The following is an 18235-nucleotide window of genomic DNA, read 5'->3' as shown; positions in this document are numbered from 1 at the left end:
CGCAAAAACAGTTTTCCACTGAAAAGAAAATTTGAAAAAACCAAACATTTTGTGCTAGTTAGCATCACTTTCGTGACTCTAACCCAGTGCAAAATGTTTGAAAATCTACCCCTCAGTTTATTGACCATTGAAGAATTAAAAGGCCAAGTCTGCCTTGCCAGGATTCAAACTCACAACCTTCAGAGCTATGTATCTATCAGTGTTTATCTCACTGAGCCATCCAACCAGATATATAATTTGTCTTCAATGCTAATGTCATAGAGGAAGTGAAACAGCATTCATAACAACCACGCCTGCTCCATTCAAATCTCATGCACGCAAGGTGGGTATCTAACCGCCCGTCCTGGCTACCACATCAGTCATCCCCATGATTGTCGTCACTTCCTTAGCCATTCCTATACTTGTTTGCAAGAATCCTATATTCTCCGCATCTAACACAGGGGAGCTCAGACCCAATGGGCCCGATTCACAGAACTAACTTAAGACAAAATCCTAAACTTACTACTTTTGGTATTCACAGAATTTAGGATTTTGTATTAAGTTTGTCTTAAGACAGACTTAAGACAGACTTAAGTTACGATATTGTCTTAAGTCTGTCTAGGATTTTGTCTTAAGTTAGTTCTGTGAATTGGGCCCAATGACTGTAAGTATCACCAGCCAGGTATAGGGTTTTACATGTCACACCCAAAGTTACAGAGTGGCCACAAGGCAGTATGGTTCCTCTTTACAGAATATTTTAAAACATGCTACTGCACGTTCCAATTTCCTGACAGGCTGAATCACTCTGTTACCCACCAAATGAAAATTCCTCCCCTTTTCCCAGTTATGTGCAGCACTCACTGCCCCTCAAACAGTCAGAGTAGTAACTTTTAAAGGGTTATAAGGGGGTAAATGTCAGTGTTTGAATTCTTGGCAGCAAGGAGTGGGCGGCTGGGTGAGTGAGTAGGCTGAAAGCTGAGAGAACTAGTGGGTGAGTCTGTGTATTACTGTCTGGGAGAGTAAAGAGTGCAGGAGAGTGGGTTTAGCATTACATTGTTATTAAAAACAGAACAAGCATAAGCAAAGCCAACAAACATTGCTTTGATATCTTAGTGTCTGCAAACACAAGCATGCACAGGAACATGTCTGTGCCTGCACATTTTAGCCCATCAAAACCCAATGAGTCTGGAAATGCTTGTCTGGAAAAGTCTTTGTGATAAAGAGGGGACCTTAGGATAGAAGCAGCTAATCCAACTGATGTTGGTGTTTGTTGTGATGCCATGATGTCTACCAAGGCTAAAGCTTTATGGAGCCAGACCTAAAAAAGGAGGGGGTTGTTACTTGCTGTTTATTTTCAGCTGTGCCTTTGTATCTTTAATCATAATTTATTTGCACTGCTCTTTCTGGTAGGTATACCTATGGGAAGCCAGTGTCTGGTATCCTGAAAGTCAGTGTCTGCCGGAAGCACAGACAAAATTACAGCAAATGCTACGGCAAAGAGTCAGAAGCTGTGTGTGAGGAGTTCTCGCGAGAGGTGAGTAGGACTGCAAGAAGAAAGGGTGCCCCCAATTACATGCTACTTTTGAAAAGAGCCATCCTTAAATTTTGGATATAATTCAATTTTGGGATGTCTAACTTCATCCATCCTTAAAACTAGGAGAACTATTGTCCATCACAACAAAATGGAAGTCAATGTTTAGACGAGGAACCAGGCGCAATGGCCGACCTTTTATTGAGTCCGTGAACAAAGCAATGGGGGATTGGGAGGGGAGAGTAGCCAATGGGAAATGGTGCAATCGCAGTCTGGCACAAAGAGTTCAGAGAATGACCCAAGAAAATGTATTCACATGATCAAGCATGACTATGAAATACAAGGCAAGGGTAGGGTTGAACCGTGGTAGAGAGCGGGAACTTAAAACGAAAGAAAGGGCACGGCAAAAAGGCAAGTACCCAAATGGAATAAAGAAAACAATTTAAAAACACATAGTAAATGCAAAAGTGGGACACACCTTAGAATAAGGTACTACGGGGCAATTTTACAAGCCCCTTCCGACACTTCTGCGTCATTTTTAACATGGGAAAAATGATGTAAAAGTGGCGCATGGGGCTTGTAAATCTTCCCCTACATTTCTATTTGTGATGCTGTGCCTTGAATAATGTGTGTTCAAGGCAAGACTCATTTGATGTGGGACAGCACACTCTTTCTGCAAAGTACAACAAATTAAAGGGTGGGACCATTACAAATGATATCCTTCCTTTCAACGCATACCGCATGTATGTTGAGTCCTTGAGCTAAGCTATTGCTGTGTGGCAGTTATTTCACCCTTGCTGAGAAAAACATCAAAGTCGACTACTGGCAAACCATAAGAATCTTTGAGGGCCTCTAGCTTGTCAAGTACTATTAAAAGTGAGAATTGAATGGGTTAAAAGTTCCATACTAGTTTAGGTTAAAAAAGTAAAATTAAATGACTGAAAGGACATCGATCATCGCAAATTAGTAATGGTGGTTAGGAGTGGAGAAGTGTGGCTCAATGGTTAGAGCGGCAGACTCTGATGCAGAGGTCTGTCCTAGGACCAGGGTTCCGTTCCTTCCTCGGAGGGTCTTGGGCTCAATTTCCTCAGACCTGATAATTCTCCCCCTGGTGCCTATTGTAATCATGGGTCCCACTCTGCAACTCTGGGCAATAGCTTGCTTAATCTCCACAATGGCCCCAACAGCGCTGGGATGCCTGGCCTCCACCTTGGGCGTGCCCAGGAGTGAGCATTTCACAGGGAAAAGCCAGGAAGGGTTCCACAGTGGTATGCATACAGCGCCAAGACACCTCAGGGTATGAGTGTGCTATGCAAGTACGAATTCATTTCATTAATGAAGTTATCAAAAATAACTAACCAGCAATTATTGAAATGAATATATTAGGCATCTGTTAATAGAATTCCATTATTGTGAAAAATTAAAGTATTGTTAATACTTCTCTTGTCTTTTCTTTTGGAAGAAGAATGATAGGGGTGACCTTCCTCAGCTGCCTTACAGCTGTCTGCCAGTGCGTCTGGATGGACAGAGAAGACACACTGAGTAATGGTGCCAAAACAGATATTGTGCAAGAAGAAGATGGAGCCAAAGAAATATTAGAAGGATGAAAAAGCACATGCCATAAAACACTCTCAAAAAAGGCAAAAGAGTAAACAAACAGAACAGTGTATCTCCTGACGCAAAGAAACACGGGGCATATTAACAAGGAACAGGGCAAATTAACGCTAAGGGCGCTTAGTGTAAATTTTTTTAACGCTCGCTATCGCTGGATAATATCGCCTGGTTATCCCGTTATTAACAACGCTAACCGCCTAGGCGATAAAACATTCAGCGATAGCTGCATTTTGGAAGGTTATCGCTGTTTATACAGCGATAAAACTACAAGGATAGGAATATCCTTATTGAAATGAAATGAAAAATTACATTTATAGAGCGCATAGACTACCCGGAGGCCTCGCAGCGCTTTTAACTGCAATCCAAGGCAGCCGGCTGGGGTGATTAACAGGCTCTTCCAAACAAGTGAGTTTTTAAGGACCTCCTGAATGCCATCCGGTTGTTGTTCTCTCTGAGGTCAAGCGGGAGGGAGTTCCAAATTCTCGCAGCATTGTGTGAGAATGAGCGGCCGCCCCATCGAGCTTTGTTTATCTTGGTCGTGGTGGCCAGATGCAACGAGCTGGAGCGCAGGGCTCTAAGGGGAAGGTAGGGAGTAGCTAAGGGGTACATTATGGCTGGACCTGTTCTGTGGATTGCTTTTTGGACAAGGCACATGGCTTTAAACTGTACCCTAGCTGCCACAGGAAGTCAGTGTAGCTTTCTTAAGGCATGTTTGGCCGACTGCCAGCGTGGAATTTGAAAAAGCAGTTGGGCCGCACAGTTTTGGGCGACCTGGAGTTTGTTAATCACTGCCACCGGGGCTCCCAGGTAGAGAGCATTACCATAATCCAGGCGGGAGAATATCAGGGCCTGGACCATGACTCTCCTCGCCTGGAGTGGGAGCACTTTCCGAAGCATTCTCATCAGCCCAAAACAAATAGATGCGGTTTTGGTGGCCTGAAAAGTAAAGTCCAGTGATTTATCAAGCCAAATTCCCAGGCTCTTTATCTGAGGTTTGGGGAGCGGAGGGGGGCCTAGACACAAGGGCCAGATGGAGGCCGGAATGGTAGGTGAGGAGTTGCCCAATAACATGATTTCTGTCTTCTCCCCATTCAGTCTGAGGCAGTAGGATTTCATCCATTTAGCCACTGCTTCTAAACATGAGCTCAGCGTGCTAGACGACCCCTCAGTGTGGTCCAGTGAGACCACCAACTGAGTGTCGTCTGCATAGGTGACAATACGGACGTCAAATCGATGAACTATCTCCGCTAGGGGCCTCATGTAGACGTTAAAAAGTGTGGGGCTCAGGGCAGAGCCCTGAGGAACCCCACAAATGAGTGGCTGCTTGGTGAATACAGCCTCCCCCTCAAACACCTGGAAAAGCGTTCGTCCAGGAAGGATGTAAGCCATGCCAGGGCACGCCCGACACTCCCATGCCCTTCAAACGATGTAATAGGGTGGCATGGTTACAGTGTCGAACGCGGCGCTGAGATCTAGTAGTATGATGGCTGCTTTCCCTCCCCGGTCTAGCACAGTTCTTGTTTCTTCTGTCACTGCTAGCAAAGCTGTCTCAGTCCCGTGTTGGGGACGGAATCCCATCTGGGAAGTACACAGCAGATTATTAGATTCCAAATAATCTACTAAAATGTTATTAATGTGCTTTTCTAGCAGTTTACTCATCCAGGGTAACAGGGAGATGGGGCGGAAGTTGGCTCGGTTGCTTTGGTCTAGAGTGGGGTTTTTTTAAAGCGCCTTGACCATTGCACATTTCCACCCAGTCGGGACTATACTCGAAGCAATTGAGGTATTAAGGACGTCGAGAATGACTGGGCGGATAACATCCATGACCAAAGTAAGGAACTGTGGGGGTGCTGGGTCACCAGGGGATCCTGAGGTGACTTTAGGGATTATTTTATTTAGGGAGGTAGAGTCCAAAAGAGTGAATTTTTCCAGCATACAGGGGGCCAAAATATTGGGGCGTGCTATAGTGGCAAGGTCAGATTCGATTCCATCAGTGGAGAAGGAGGAATAGATGGTCTGAATCTTCTGAAAGAAGAAAGTTGCTAGATTGTTGCAGCGGGCTAATGCCCCGTCTGGTGACAATTGCTCATGGGGGGAGAGATCAAAGATTTGGCTATTTTAAAGATTTCTCTAGGAGCGTTTGCAGCCAGGTTAATTTTTGAGTCGTAGAACTGGGCTTGGGCTGATTTAATTTCCTTTTTATATAGCCTAATTGCGGCTCTATAGTCTGCCTTTTTGATCTGTGAGCGATCTTGTCTCCACGCTCTTTCCAATATACGGCATGATTGTTTCATGTCTCTTAATCTGGGAGTATACCAGGGGGCTACTTTTTGCCTTTTTATAGAGTGCAGAGGTTCCTTCGGGAGCACTAAGTTAAGGGAGTTAGTGATTCAGTTATTAAAATTAGTGCTAGCTATATTGGGATTTGTAACCTCCAAAGGTTTAAGTTCAGCGAGCACTGATTCCCATTTGGAGGAGGGAAGTGTAGTCCATTTCCTGCCCCAATGTTTTTTAGGATCTTGTATAGGGGGGGAATTAGTAGTAGTCCATATAAATGGTATTAAGTAGTGGTCGGTCCAGGGCAATGCCACAGGCGCCTCAACATTTAAATTGTCTAGAGTGCTGTAGATGTGATCTAGAAGATGACCTTTAGTGTGAATCCTTTTTGTGCCAAGTCAATTGCTTGAAAATTCAGTCGAAGACTGTTGGCTGCCGGGTCAAGCGGGTCATCTAGACGCAAATTTAGATCACCCAGCACAGTAAAATTTGCCGAGGTAAGCACTAAGTTGGCGGCTAGGTCAGTCATGTTCGAAACAAACTGGCCCAGCGTTCCAGGTGGTCGATAGATCAAAAGGCCAGTAAAAGTGTTGGTGGGGGATAATTCTGAAGTGAATAGTAGGCTCTCACAAACTGACGTAGTAGAGGGGGTGGTGCGACATTTATATTGCTCTTTATAAATGATGGCTAATCCTCCTCCTCTACCCATGCTGCGATCGAATCTCTTTATGGTGTAGCCTTGTGGGGTGGCCCACACTGTAGTAGGATCGGCTTCCAGCTGGAGCCAAGTCTCTGTTAAAAAGAGAGCATCAGGCTTAAACTCTTCTATTAGCAGGGGTAGCTCTGTGTGATGTTTGGGCATTGATCTGCAGTTGAGAAGAAGCATCTTCCAACTGTGGTAAGTGGCATAGTTCCCTATAGTTTTAACAGATGCTTTTCATTTGCAATAATTACAACTGGCCTTGCTGCCTGAGGGGCGTACTGAATGCAGACAGTTGGGATTAATGGCTGGTCTTAAATCATGTAAAGATAGGGAGTCATAGGTAATCAAACTACCCTCCATATTGCGGGGGATCGTGGGATCTGGGAGCGGTTGGACGCTGACTGGCGCAGACTGGCTTCTCTTGGGCGCCTCTTCGACGCGTCTACGGCGCTCCCGCTGTGCGTAACCGCTGCGCGGCAATGGCGTAGGCCTAAGTAGATTGGACTAGTAAAAAGACTGGAGCGTCACCCTACAAAGATGGCCGCCCACTAATGGCACCACCAGGAAGTGCAGAGCGCTATATTTTCCCTACACAACAATCAGCATAAATCGCTGCGGTGGACCGGGGAGTCAGCGCACAATTTTACAAGTGAAAAAACTATTAAAAAAAGGTACATGGTTTTAAAAACGCTTGCAGCAGTAGTCACACTGTTGTACACCCAAGCGCTAGCGCAGTAATGGTCGAGATTCCATTCAAGATCATGCGTGATGGTACATGTAGGTCTTAAGTATTCAAAACTAGCAAAAAGACTGGAGCGTCACCTACCAAGATGGCCGCCCGCTAATGGCACCACCAGGAAGTGCAGAGCGCTCTATTCTCCCTCCACAACAATCAGCATAAATCGCTGCGGTGGACAGGGGAGTCAGCGCAAAATTGTACAAGTGAAAAAACTATTTAAAAAAGGTACGTGGTTTTAAAAACGCTTGCAGCAGTAGTCACAGCAGTAATCACACTGTTGTACACCCAAGTGCTAGCGCAATAATGGTCGAGATTCCATTCAAGATTGACAGCCTATGGTGGACTTAGCCATGTAATCCATCTCCCATTGGATTACATGTCTAAGTCTGAGAATTAGCAGACGTAAAAAAGCAGCGTTAACCGTGGTTAGTGCTGGGGGGGGCGTGGCTTAGCAAGCCACGATGGCTGGTGTGTCTTGCTGAGGCTCCGCGATCGGGCTTGCATCTTGCCCGTTTCCAGAAATCGCCGGGAGCCTCAGCCAACGGAAAAATCACCAGCGGTGTAATCACACCTGAGGCACCTTCCAGGTGAGCCGCGGCCGTCGCTGAGGTGCGGCACCAGAAAAGGGAAATCTTTCCTGCCCGAGCGGTGCGCCGAGCTCCAAAATGGCGACCGCGACTCCGACATACAGGGGCTGACACCACTAGGCCCTCGGATCTGGACCGGAGACCCGGGGACACATTCAATCGGGCCGAGGCCGCGGGGCTCCTGATCGGGCGGCACGACTGGCCCGTGGAGGCGCACTCGGCGCTGGGCTCACCCCTACAGGCGCGCATCGGCGCGCAAGATGGCGGTCACTGAGCCGGAGCTTCGTTTCACCAGCGCTCCGGTCCGGCCGGGTGTCTACCCGACTGCAGCTCCGAACTGAGGGGCACCGGCGGACACACCACCAACGCGGTGCCTGGGCCTTCTGGTGACCGCGACGTCTCCCGCGAGTGGTGAGTGTCTACTCCCCCCCCCCCCTGGGGGTCCCCCAACACCAACACCCCGGCGATCTGCGCCCCCCCTCCGAGACCTCTCAGGGGACGCCTGCCACCCCACTTCCTGGGCAGAGGGGAGGAGTGACCTGGACGTCCTTACCACCGCAAACGACCCGGTGGATTGAACTGCCTGACCCTGACATGGCGCCCGAGTAATCCCAGATGCCGGGCTCGGCGCGGGCCTCCTCATAGAAGCGGCAGCGTTCCTCCAAGGCTAAGACGGCGGCAAGCCACAACAGAGACAATCCATCACCACCCCGGACCCGCTTGAGCCTCCTCCCTGCCCCAATACCTGACATATAGACTGTTCTTCGCCCTGAGGCGAGGAAGGGTGAACGCCAGCCATCTGCCCCGTCAAGAGCAGCTAGGAGCCCTCTTTCCCGGAGTGCCAGGACAGCGGGGGGAGCCCCCAGCCGATACGTGCCTGAGAACACCCGCGCAACCCCCCCCCCGCTTCACCACTGACGCCACCCTCGGTGCGCACCGGACCTGGGGCGCCCCGCGACGAGCTCAGAAACACCTCGGCTCCAACGAGAACCGAACACCCGACCCCACTGAGTTGGCATCTACCTCAACGACCCGCAGATCCAGGACTCCACGACGCCGCGGCGCTCTCTCCCTCGGACCAATGGGGAAACCAAGGGGCACGCAGGCGACATCCGTCCCTGAAACGGCCATCGAGAAACTGCCGCACACAAGGACCTGGACACAAGCAAACACGACTCCTGCGGACCCCTCATTGTCGGCAAAACTGGACCAGGTGCTGGCAGCTATTGAACTGTCCCGGCTCTCAATGGAGGAACGCTTTGGCGTCCTGACAACGGACATTAGCCTGATTCGCGACGACCATCGTAAGCTGGCGGACAGAGTGAAGAAGGGAGAGCGGATCGTGGCCGCGCTTCAACCCACGGTGAAAACGCAGGGAGCAGACATGAAGGTGGTCCTACGGCGAGTGGCGGCCCTCGAGGAGCGCACGATCGATTTGGAGGGACGCTCGAGACGCTGCAACATCCGCGTCCTGGGGCTTCCGGAAGGGATTGAAAACTCGGACCCACTAACCTATATGGAATCATGGACCAGATCATTTACCCCCGAGTCGGAACTGTCAGCATTCTTCTCTATCGAAAGAGCTCACAGGGTCCCTGCCCGGAAACCCGAACCAGGTCGTCCTCCACGCCCCATGCTGGCTAAGTTCCTACACTTCCGAGACCGCGATGCGGTGCTCCGCGTGGCCCGGGTGGCGGCCCCCTGCAAGTGGAGGACCAACAGGTCATGGTGTTCCCGGATTATGCTCGAGAAGTACAGCAGCAGCGCTCGACCTATCTGGAGGTTAAAAGGCGCCTCCGCGCAAACGATCTCCAGTACTCCCTACTGTTCCCAGCCCGCCTCAAGGTGCTCCACAACGGGAAGGCCTTGTTCTTCGCCACGGCGGAAGAGGCACAGGATTAGGCGGAGTTCCACTGTCCGCTGATCCCCCAAGCCCGGACCCCAGCGGAGACACAACAACGACTCAAGACGACCCAGGAGACGGGGCATGAACCACACCCGGACAAACCCTTCCAAGAATCAAAACATGAGTGAACTAACCTCTTATAGGTGGGATACAGCAGGAGCGATGTCAGATGCCTGATTCCGACCTCCCCTATATGAAATACCCCGCAGGAGTAGCAATATCTAACTCCACCACAGGTATCACAAAAGCGGAAGGGGAAAAGTGGATAAATATACCATAAAGATGCAGCAGTGTAAATCAGCAGGTCTTGAGAGATCAGGATATCAGAATTACTTCTTCCTAACCAAGGACCCTGCAGAGGAAGAAAGCACACGTCACCACACACCACACATTTTGTAAACATACAATAATCACTATGTGTGAGTGACTAACTTACAGTAAACACTGCTGCAGATGGTATTACTCAAAAAGTCACAAAAAGGAAAAATAAAGAAAAGACAAAGAAAAAGTGATAACAGCGGTAGATATTAATTCTCTTGTAAACAGAGAATTATTTCTTGCTGCAATTTACGATCCCTTCAATTGTACTTATCTGCACCAGTGAGAGTCCTTTCTGATTATGGGTCCACTGAAGCAGTAACCGTTACGACTGCAATTCACTCGTTATGTTCACGAGTCAGAACCTCTCTAATCCAGCGCGGCATGCGCTTCAACTAACTACAAAACCTTGAAATCCTGTGCGACCCTTTTAAAGTCAGCGCAACAGTCTTTCTGCATGAAGAAGCGTTTCCTCACGCTTCCGGATTCTCGCAATATCCCAAGTTAGTCCGCGCACATAAACACGGAAAGAAATCTTCGCGGTCTAAATCCAGTGCGTCATGCGCTACCGCATAAGCAGGAAAAAACAACGTTTCTCCTCACAGGCTCCAAACACGAGTGTTACCTCCAAGACCAGGACTCTCACTGAAAATCAGGTGACAAGCACCGGAGCACAGGAAAAGGAATGCCTAAGTAGGCAAAGAGAAAGAGAGAAAGGCCAACACATTCCGCCAGGCATTCTGGGAGTTGAAGTCCTATAATAACACCTTTCATCCAGAGATCACTGTCACTCACTGAATCATGACAGAACCCCCTCACAATGACCGACGTCCCGGCGGTCCACCAGGCTTTCCAGGAAAGCGCGCGTGGAAACGCCGCAAAAGTGCTGGACAATGCAGATTGGACCGGGGTACCCAAGAGCGATCTTCAGGCCCATACCCTTTCCAATCCACCAAGTACATCACCCTTCCTCTAACCCTCTTGGAGTCAAGAACTGCCTTCACTTCATTCTCCTTCCACATCCAGGGGGCAAGGCTTCAAGGGTAACCGAGCGCAAGGAGCGCATGGCTTCAAAAGGGAAACATGAAACACAGGATGTATGTGCCACTTAGGGGGAACAATAAGTTTTATGGCGACAGGATTTATCACACTATGGACAACATATGGCCCCACAAACTTAGGCTGCAATCTGGTGTTCCCTTTGAACTTCAAATACTTAGTGTTCAGCCACACTTTATCTCCAATTTGATAGGAAGGCTCCTCTCTTCTCTTTTTGTCAGCATAGAGTTTGTCCCTATCCCTAGCTTCTTCCAAGTGTAGCTTAACTTCCCTTAATACTGTTCGTAAATGTGCATGATGACATTGTATCGAGGGATGTGAGGAAGTGACAGGATGGGCAAAAAGGCAACATGTTGGGATGATAACCTAACAAACAAAAGAAAGGCGAACAGCCTAAAGAAGAGTGATTAGCATTATTGTAGGCAAATTCGGCAGTCCATAAGAGAGTGCTCCATTCAGAACAATGCTGGAGGGTAAAACATCGAAGATATTGTTCCAAAGTTTGGTTTAACCTCTCAGTTTTACCGTCTGTCTGAGGATGATAACTTGTAGACAGACAGGCATCAATATTCATACTGGTGCACAACCCTCTCCAAAATCGAGATGTAAATTGCGTCCCCCTATCTGTTATCAAGGCCGAAGGAAGTCCATGCAATCTAACTACATGTTGTAAGAACGTCATGGCCAATTCCCCTGAAGTAGGCAATTTCGTCAAAGCAACAAAATGTCCCATTTTAGTCAGATGATCAATAATGACTAAAATGGTGGTGTTACCATGAGAAGGGGGCATTTCAACAATAAAATCCATGGAAACCGTGTGCCACGGAGAGGGAGGCACCGGTATCGGACGCAACAACCCACTTGGAGATTGATGACTTGACTTGGCTTGTGCACAAATAGAGCATCTGGAAACATAGTCCATAGTGTCTTTTCTGATCGAATCCCACCAAAAAGAGCGAGACATGTTCTGCAATGTTTTCTGTTGCCCTAAATGACCCCCTAACGAAGAATCATGAATCCATTGCAAAGCTTGTTGACGCAAAGGACCAACAGGAACATACAGCTGGTTATCGTACAACAGCAAACCATCCTTCTTACATGGCTGAAGAGGGTCTGCATCCACCCAAGCCTGGGCATCCGAAATGTCGCATTGTCTCCTCACATCATCCAAAAAACTCTCAGATGTAATAACCGCTGTCAACCCATCCTGATAGGATGCCTTATGCAGAATAGACGGTGGCTCCTCTTTTTCTTCATTAAAACAAACATCTGCAGGATTTGCAGGCCTAGACAGAGCATCGGCCTTCCCGTTCTGTGGACCTGGGCGATACTTGATTATAAAATCGAAATCCGCAAAAAATAAAGACCATCTAAGTTGTCGAGGTGTCAACGCCTTGGCACTTTTCAAAAAGAGGAGATTACGATGGTCCGTGTAAATTTCCACCGTGTGTCTAGCCCCCATTAAATGATGTCTCCACTCTTCACATGCTCTTTTTATTGCCAGCAGCTCTTTATCTGTGATACTGTAATTTATTTCAGAAAGAGTCAATTTCTTGGAGAAAAAAGCGACTGGATGGATTTGCCCTGAATCAGGATGTCTTTGAGACAGAACACCCCCCAAGGCATAGTATGATGCATCTGTTTCCAGCACAAATGGTAGTTCAGGGTCTGGATGACGCAAAACAGGAGCACAAATAAAGCATCTCTTCAATGTCTGAAAAGCAGACTCCGCTGCCTCATTCCAACAGAAAGTAATTCCTTTCCGCAGCAGTAACGTCATTGGTTGTATGATGGAAGAAAATCCTTGGATAAACCTTCTATAAAAATTAGAGAACCCAAGGAAACTCTGCAAGCTTTTCACGCTGGTAGGAGACTCCCAACGAATGATGGCATCAGTTTTCTTTTTGTCCATAAATGTACCCCCTGGGCCGATCACATAACCCAAAAACTCCACCTCTTTTGCATGGAACAAGCACTTTTCGAGTTTTACAAACAATGTATTCTGTTGTAAACGTTGCAACACCGCCTCCACGTGCTGGACATGTAGGTCTTTAGTCTTAGAATATATTAAAATGTCATCTATATAGACCATACATGAGACATCCAACAAACCTCGTAAAACCTCATCCATAAAAAACTGGAAGGCGGCAGGGGCATTACATAGGCCGAAAGGCATCACACAGTATTCATACAGGCCGTATTTTGTTCGGAAGGCAGTCTTCCATTCATCGCCCTGTTTTACTCTCACCAAGTGGTATGCACCCCTGAGGTCCAATTTCGTAAACACTGTGGCTCCCTTCAACTGGTCCATTAGCACCGATATCAAAGGTAAAGGATACCTGCTCTTCTTTGTGACCCGATTTATCGCCCTATAATCAATGCATGCCCGCAAACCGCCTTCCTTTTTCGAAATAAAAAAAAGCGGCGAAGAGGCAGGCGAAGTAGAAGGCCGAATGAACCCAGAGGCCAACATCTTCTTCAAGTATGATTGCAAATACGCGTTCTCTGGCTCCGTGAGTGCGTATATCCTACTACACGGTATGCTTGCGCCAGGTTCTAATTCTATCACGCAATCATACTCCCTATGGGGGGGTAGTCGACTCGCTTCTTTCTCACAGAATACATCTTGGTAGGCCACATATTCATCAGGTAAAGTCGACACCAGGCACACTGTCTGTACACCACAACCAGAGGCCAATAACACAGCCGGATTCTCCTTGTTGATGTTTACTGATACATATTGTGCTTTTGTACAATGCTCCGCGCAAATTATAGAATTCATTTTGATGGTTCTAGCGGCCCATTGTACGTGTGGGTCGTGCGTAGTTAGCCAGGGCATGCCCAATATCAATTTAAAGTTCGGGGCATCAATAAGATTGAATTGAATTTTCTCAAAGTGCGTTGTTCCCATTTGCATCAAAACAGGGTGCGTATGATAACACACAGGCCCAGAAGTCAATGCTGTACCATCTACTGCTTTGACAGGTTCTGGCTTCAATTTTCGAATGCAAGGAATACCCAACTCATGAGCATACGTCTGATCGATAAAATTCCCTGTAGCTTCACAATCCAGAAGGGCATGAACCAATTCCTGTTTTCCTGCAGATACCTCCAACGTGACACACACATTCATGTGGGCGACAGTATTTTGTATGGTATTAATCAAAAAAGAAGAGACATCATTTTCCTCAGACCTCAAACAAGGCGTCTCCTTCATGTTTGAGGAATTCAGTTTTCCGCCGGCTCATCTGCCCACTCCACCACAGGCACCTTTTTCGCTACTTGCCTTTCTTTATAGGGGAGCTTGGTTCTCATAGAACAGTTCTGAATGAAATGGCCCGCCTTCCCACAGTACGTACACAACTTCAGCTGTCTTCTTCTTTGTCGTTCTTCTGAGCTAATAGGCCCTCTGAGGCCCCCAACTTGTCTTGAATCAGTTCCTTCTGAAGTGGATGACTTTCCCTCCGCCGACACTCTGGGTCTATTGTATAGAATTCTGGATTCACCACGTTGCCTGTCCCCCTTTCTCTCCTGCAATTGATGATCCAGCTGGACTGTTAGCTCAATAAGACCCTCACAAGTAACAGGTAGAGGGACCACTGAAGCTAAAACATCTTTCAGTTCACTACGCAGCCCCTGATAGAATAGTGAAGTGCGTTTTTCCTGAGGCCACTCCGTTTCCACCACTAATCTATTAAAACCAGTTATATAAGGCAATAATTCCTGCGTGCCCTGTCTCAATGTGATAAGTTCCCTATCCAAAGACAGAGAATGAGCCTTCCTATAAAAAAGCTTCCTCATTTCATCACAAAACTTGGAAAAATCAACAAGGACAGGGTCATTTCTTTCAATCAACGGGAAAGACCACGTAGCCGCGTTACCTCCCAAGTACGACATAACAAACGCTGTCTTGGACTGATCATCAGGAAAAACAGCCGGCTTACACATAAAGTGTAGACGGCATTGTCCCAGAAAGATGTTAAACTTTTTTGGATCCCCAAAAAATCTTTCAGGAGGTGAAAGAGGAAGTTGAAGGGGCTGTATGACCTGTATAGTAGAGGGACTAGCACCCCCACTTTGACCCTGTAGCGTATCCTTCGTAGCGGGAGGGGGGCAACGTCCAACTCCTAATATAGGAACCTCCCTGAGTACCAGAAGGACCACCCCGTGAAAGACCTGCGACTTCCCTTCTCACGGTAACCATCTCATTACGCATAGCAGCGTGTTCCCCTCTAAACACGTCTACCTCCATCCGGAGGGCAGACAATGTTTCCAACACCGAGGTTAAGACAGTGTTAGTATCCATCGCTCAGGCCGTATACAATCCGTGGGCTTGTCACTCTGTCAAGAATCAAAACATGAGTGAACTAACCTCTTATAGGCGGGATACAGCAGGAGCGATGTCAGATGCCTGATTCCGACCTCCCCTATATGCAATACCCCGCAGGAGTAGCAATATCTAACTCCACCACAGGTATCACAAAAGGGGAAGGGGAAAAGTGGATAAATAAACCATAAAGATGCAGCAGTGTAAATCAGCAGGTCTTGAGAGATCAGGATATCAGAATTACTTCTTCCTAACCAAGGACCCTGCAGAGGAAGAAAGCACACACCACACATTTTGTAAACATACAATAATCACTATGTGTGAGTGACTAACTTACAGTAAACACTGCTGCAGATGGTATTACTCAAAAAGTCACAAAAAGGAAAAATAAAGAAAAGACAAAGAAAAAGTGATAACAGCGGTAGATATTAATTCTCTTGTAAACAGAGAATTATTTCTTGCTGCAATTTACGATCCCTTCACGAGTCAGAACCTCTCTAATCCAGCGCGGCATGCGCTTCAACTAACTACAAAACCTTGAAATCCTGTGCGACCCTTTTAAAGTCAGCGCGACAGTCTTTCTGCATGAAGAAGCGTTTCCTCACGCTTCCGGATTCTCGCAATATCCCAAGTTAGTCCGCGCACATAAACACGGAAAGAAATCTTCGCGGTCTAAATCCAGCGCGTCATGCGCTACCGCATAAGCAGGAAAAAACAACGTTTCTCCTCACAGGCTCCAAACACGAGTGTTACCTCCAAGACCAGGACTCTCACTGAAAATCAGGTGACAAGCACCGGAGCACAGGAAAAGGAATGCCTAAGTAGGCAAAGAGAAAGAGAGAAAGGCCAACACATTCCGCCAGGCATTCTGGGAGTTGAAGTCCTATAATAACACCTTTCATCCAGAGATCACTGTCACTCACTGAATCATGACAGCATCCTCCCCCTCGGGCTCGCCCGACCTCACGCAAATCATGCAAGAGAGGCGTGATGCCCTGAGAGCAGTGACGGAACTGCACACATCCCCCCAAGCATCGGACCTGGAAAGCCAACCTCACCTGTTCACCCCTGAGAAGGACCGGGACAGTGATGGCACAATGTCAGGATTTGGTCCGATTTCGTCCCCCCTCCTTGCCGTGCATACAAAGGACGCTGCCCCGGATGACCAACCTGGCACCTCCTCATGATGATCTGAAAGACAATCACTGTATCCTCTTTTCTTGGTTGCTTAAAGCGCTGTGCGATGTTTGTGCGCCAATGATATATGACCAGTTGACTGTATGTGCACGCGCGCGATGGACATCTCTCCTACAACAGCCCGATCCGCGAATAAGCCCGGCAGTGACACATGCTGCCACCCCCGCAGAATCTTGTTAGATTTCTCCCCTAGTGGGACACAAGTTTGGATATGCCACCCCCGGTGATATATCCCTGGTATTGGGACTGTTCCCCACCTTTGGTTCTACCTGTTGTTGCCCCCGTTAGACCCTCCCCCGCACATATGGAAGCATGGCGCGCAAGGGCACACGCGACACACATGACCTCACTGTCCTCGGGACCTGCAGGGGGGCCCCGCCCACGAGCACGATATCTTTGCAATGGCGATTCCAAGGTCGGACGTTAACGTCCTCACACTGAATGTATGGGGCCTTCACACACCTAGCAAACGCTACTCAGTTTACTCTTACATCAAACGTATGTCAGCTTGCGTTGCACTTTTACAAGAGACGCATACCAACGCTACCGAACTGGGCCGACTACAGGCCAAATGGCGAGGGACCCTTTGCGCCACGACATACTCAGCATTCGCGCATGGCGCTTTAGTGTGGGTTAGGCCAGGCACCCCTTTTCGAACACTCAGGCGGGTGGTTGACAGAGAGGGCAGATACGCACTATTAGAGGGAATCCTAGATGGGCAAGGGGTCCTCCTGGGCAGCATTTACGCCCCTAACACTGAGCAAGATAAATTTTGGGATCACCTCACAGGAGTCCTGGCCCAATTTACTGCAATTCCATGGATTTTGGGAGGGGACTACAATTGCACGTTGGACCCCGCTCTGGACAGATCACATCCCCCCCCCCGCATGCTCCCCAACCCCCCGACAAGCGGAACTCTTTAGAGCCTGGGCCACACACTGGGCGCTCACTGATGCGTGGCGGCACTTACACCCACTGGCCCGTGTTTACTCATTCCGCTCAATTCCTCACAACCTCCGGGTCCGTCTGGACAGGTTCTTATGCTCTGCGCCTATCCTCCCAAAGGTAACTTCATCGGACTACCTAGGTCGGATCCTCTCGGATCATGACGCCCACATTCTACGCCTGCTCTGGCGACCCCCACACCCACCGGTACCCACTTGGCGCCTCCCTAGGGACTGCTTATCAGACCAGGTCTTCAGGGACACACACAAAACCAGCACACAGGAGTACTTCATACACAACACGGACTCTGCAACATCGACATTAGTGGAATGGGACGCATTCAAAGTGGTGGCGCGGGGGGAATGCATTAAACAGATTGCGGGGGTTCGCCGTGCACTAGAACAGACACTCCTCACATCGGAACAACGCCTGGCTACGCTTACTAAACAAACCGATGATTCGGAGGAGCACGCTGCGCTCACGGCCGAAGCGAAGTCGGTATACCAGGCTGCCTGCGCTGATCTTCAGAAATACAATTTTCGGGCCTATGCTTCCAGAGTCCACAAAGATCGGGACAAAACGGGAGCGATGCTTGCCTGGATGGCAAGGCAGGACACCGAGATCAAACCAATTACGGATTTTATCAATCCGGAAGGCGTACTAGTGCGATCTCAGGCCGAGATCCTCCTGGCGTTCCAACACTACTACGCAAAGGTATACAAGGCCCCAACCCGATACACTCCATCATACGTGGACCGCTTCCTCGACTCGCTGACACTACCCGTGATATCGGACGCTGACAAGCGCACACTCGACACTAAAATAACACCCTCGGATGTCACCCAAGCACTACGTGCCCTGTCCCGGAACAAAGCCCCGGGGCTCGACGGCTTCCCACTGGAGTACTACTCAATGTTTTCAGTCCTGCTGGCTCCCCGATTGGCTCGGATGTTTGCGGCGGCCCTCCGTCTGGGAATACTTCCCCAATCACTGCGGGAATCCGTGATTGTGACCTTCCCCAAGCCCCACAGGGACCCACTCCAACTGGGATCG

The 18235-nt window shown here is 48.5% G+C and overlaps 1 protein-coding gene across 1 annotated transcript in view; it reads left to right on the top strand.

The window, feature by feature from the left end:
* Positions 1–18235, top strand: part of LOC144768001 (alpha-2-macroglobulin-like) — a 203923-nt gene that overhangs the window by 67820 nt on the left and 117868 nt on the right. The window contains exon 8 of the mRNA XM_078651390.1: positions 1390–1513. Within this exon, the coding sequence (XP_078507516.1) occupies positions 1390–1513 (124 nt within the window). The remainder of the gene's footprint in view (positions 1–1389; positions 1514–18235) is intronic.

Source organism: Lissotriton helveticus, chromosome 7 (assembly GCF_964261635.1).
Source record: "Lissotriton helveticus chromosome 7, aLisHel1.1, whole genome shotgun sequence".
Classification (NCBI taxonomy): Eukaryota; Metazoa; Chordata; class Amphibia; order Caudata; family Salamandridae; genus Lissotriton; species Lissotriton helveticus.
This window is presented reverse-complemented; position numbering and strand designations above follow the sequence as displayed.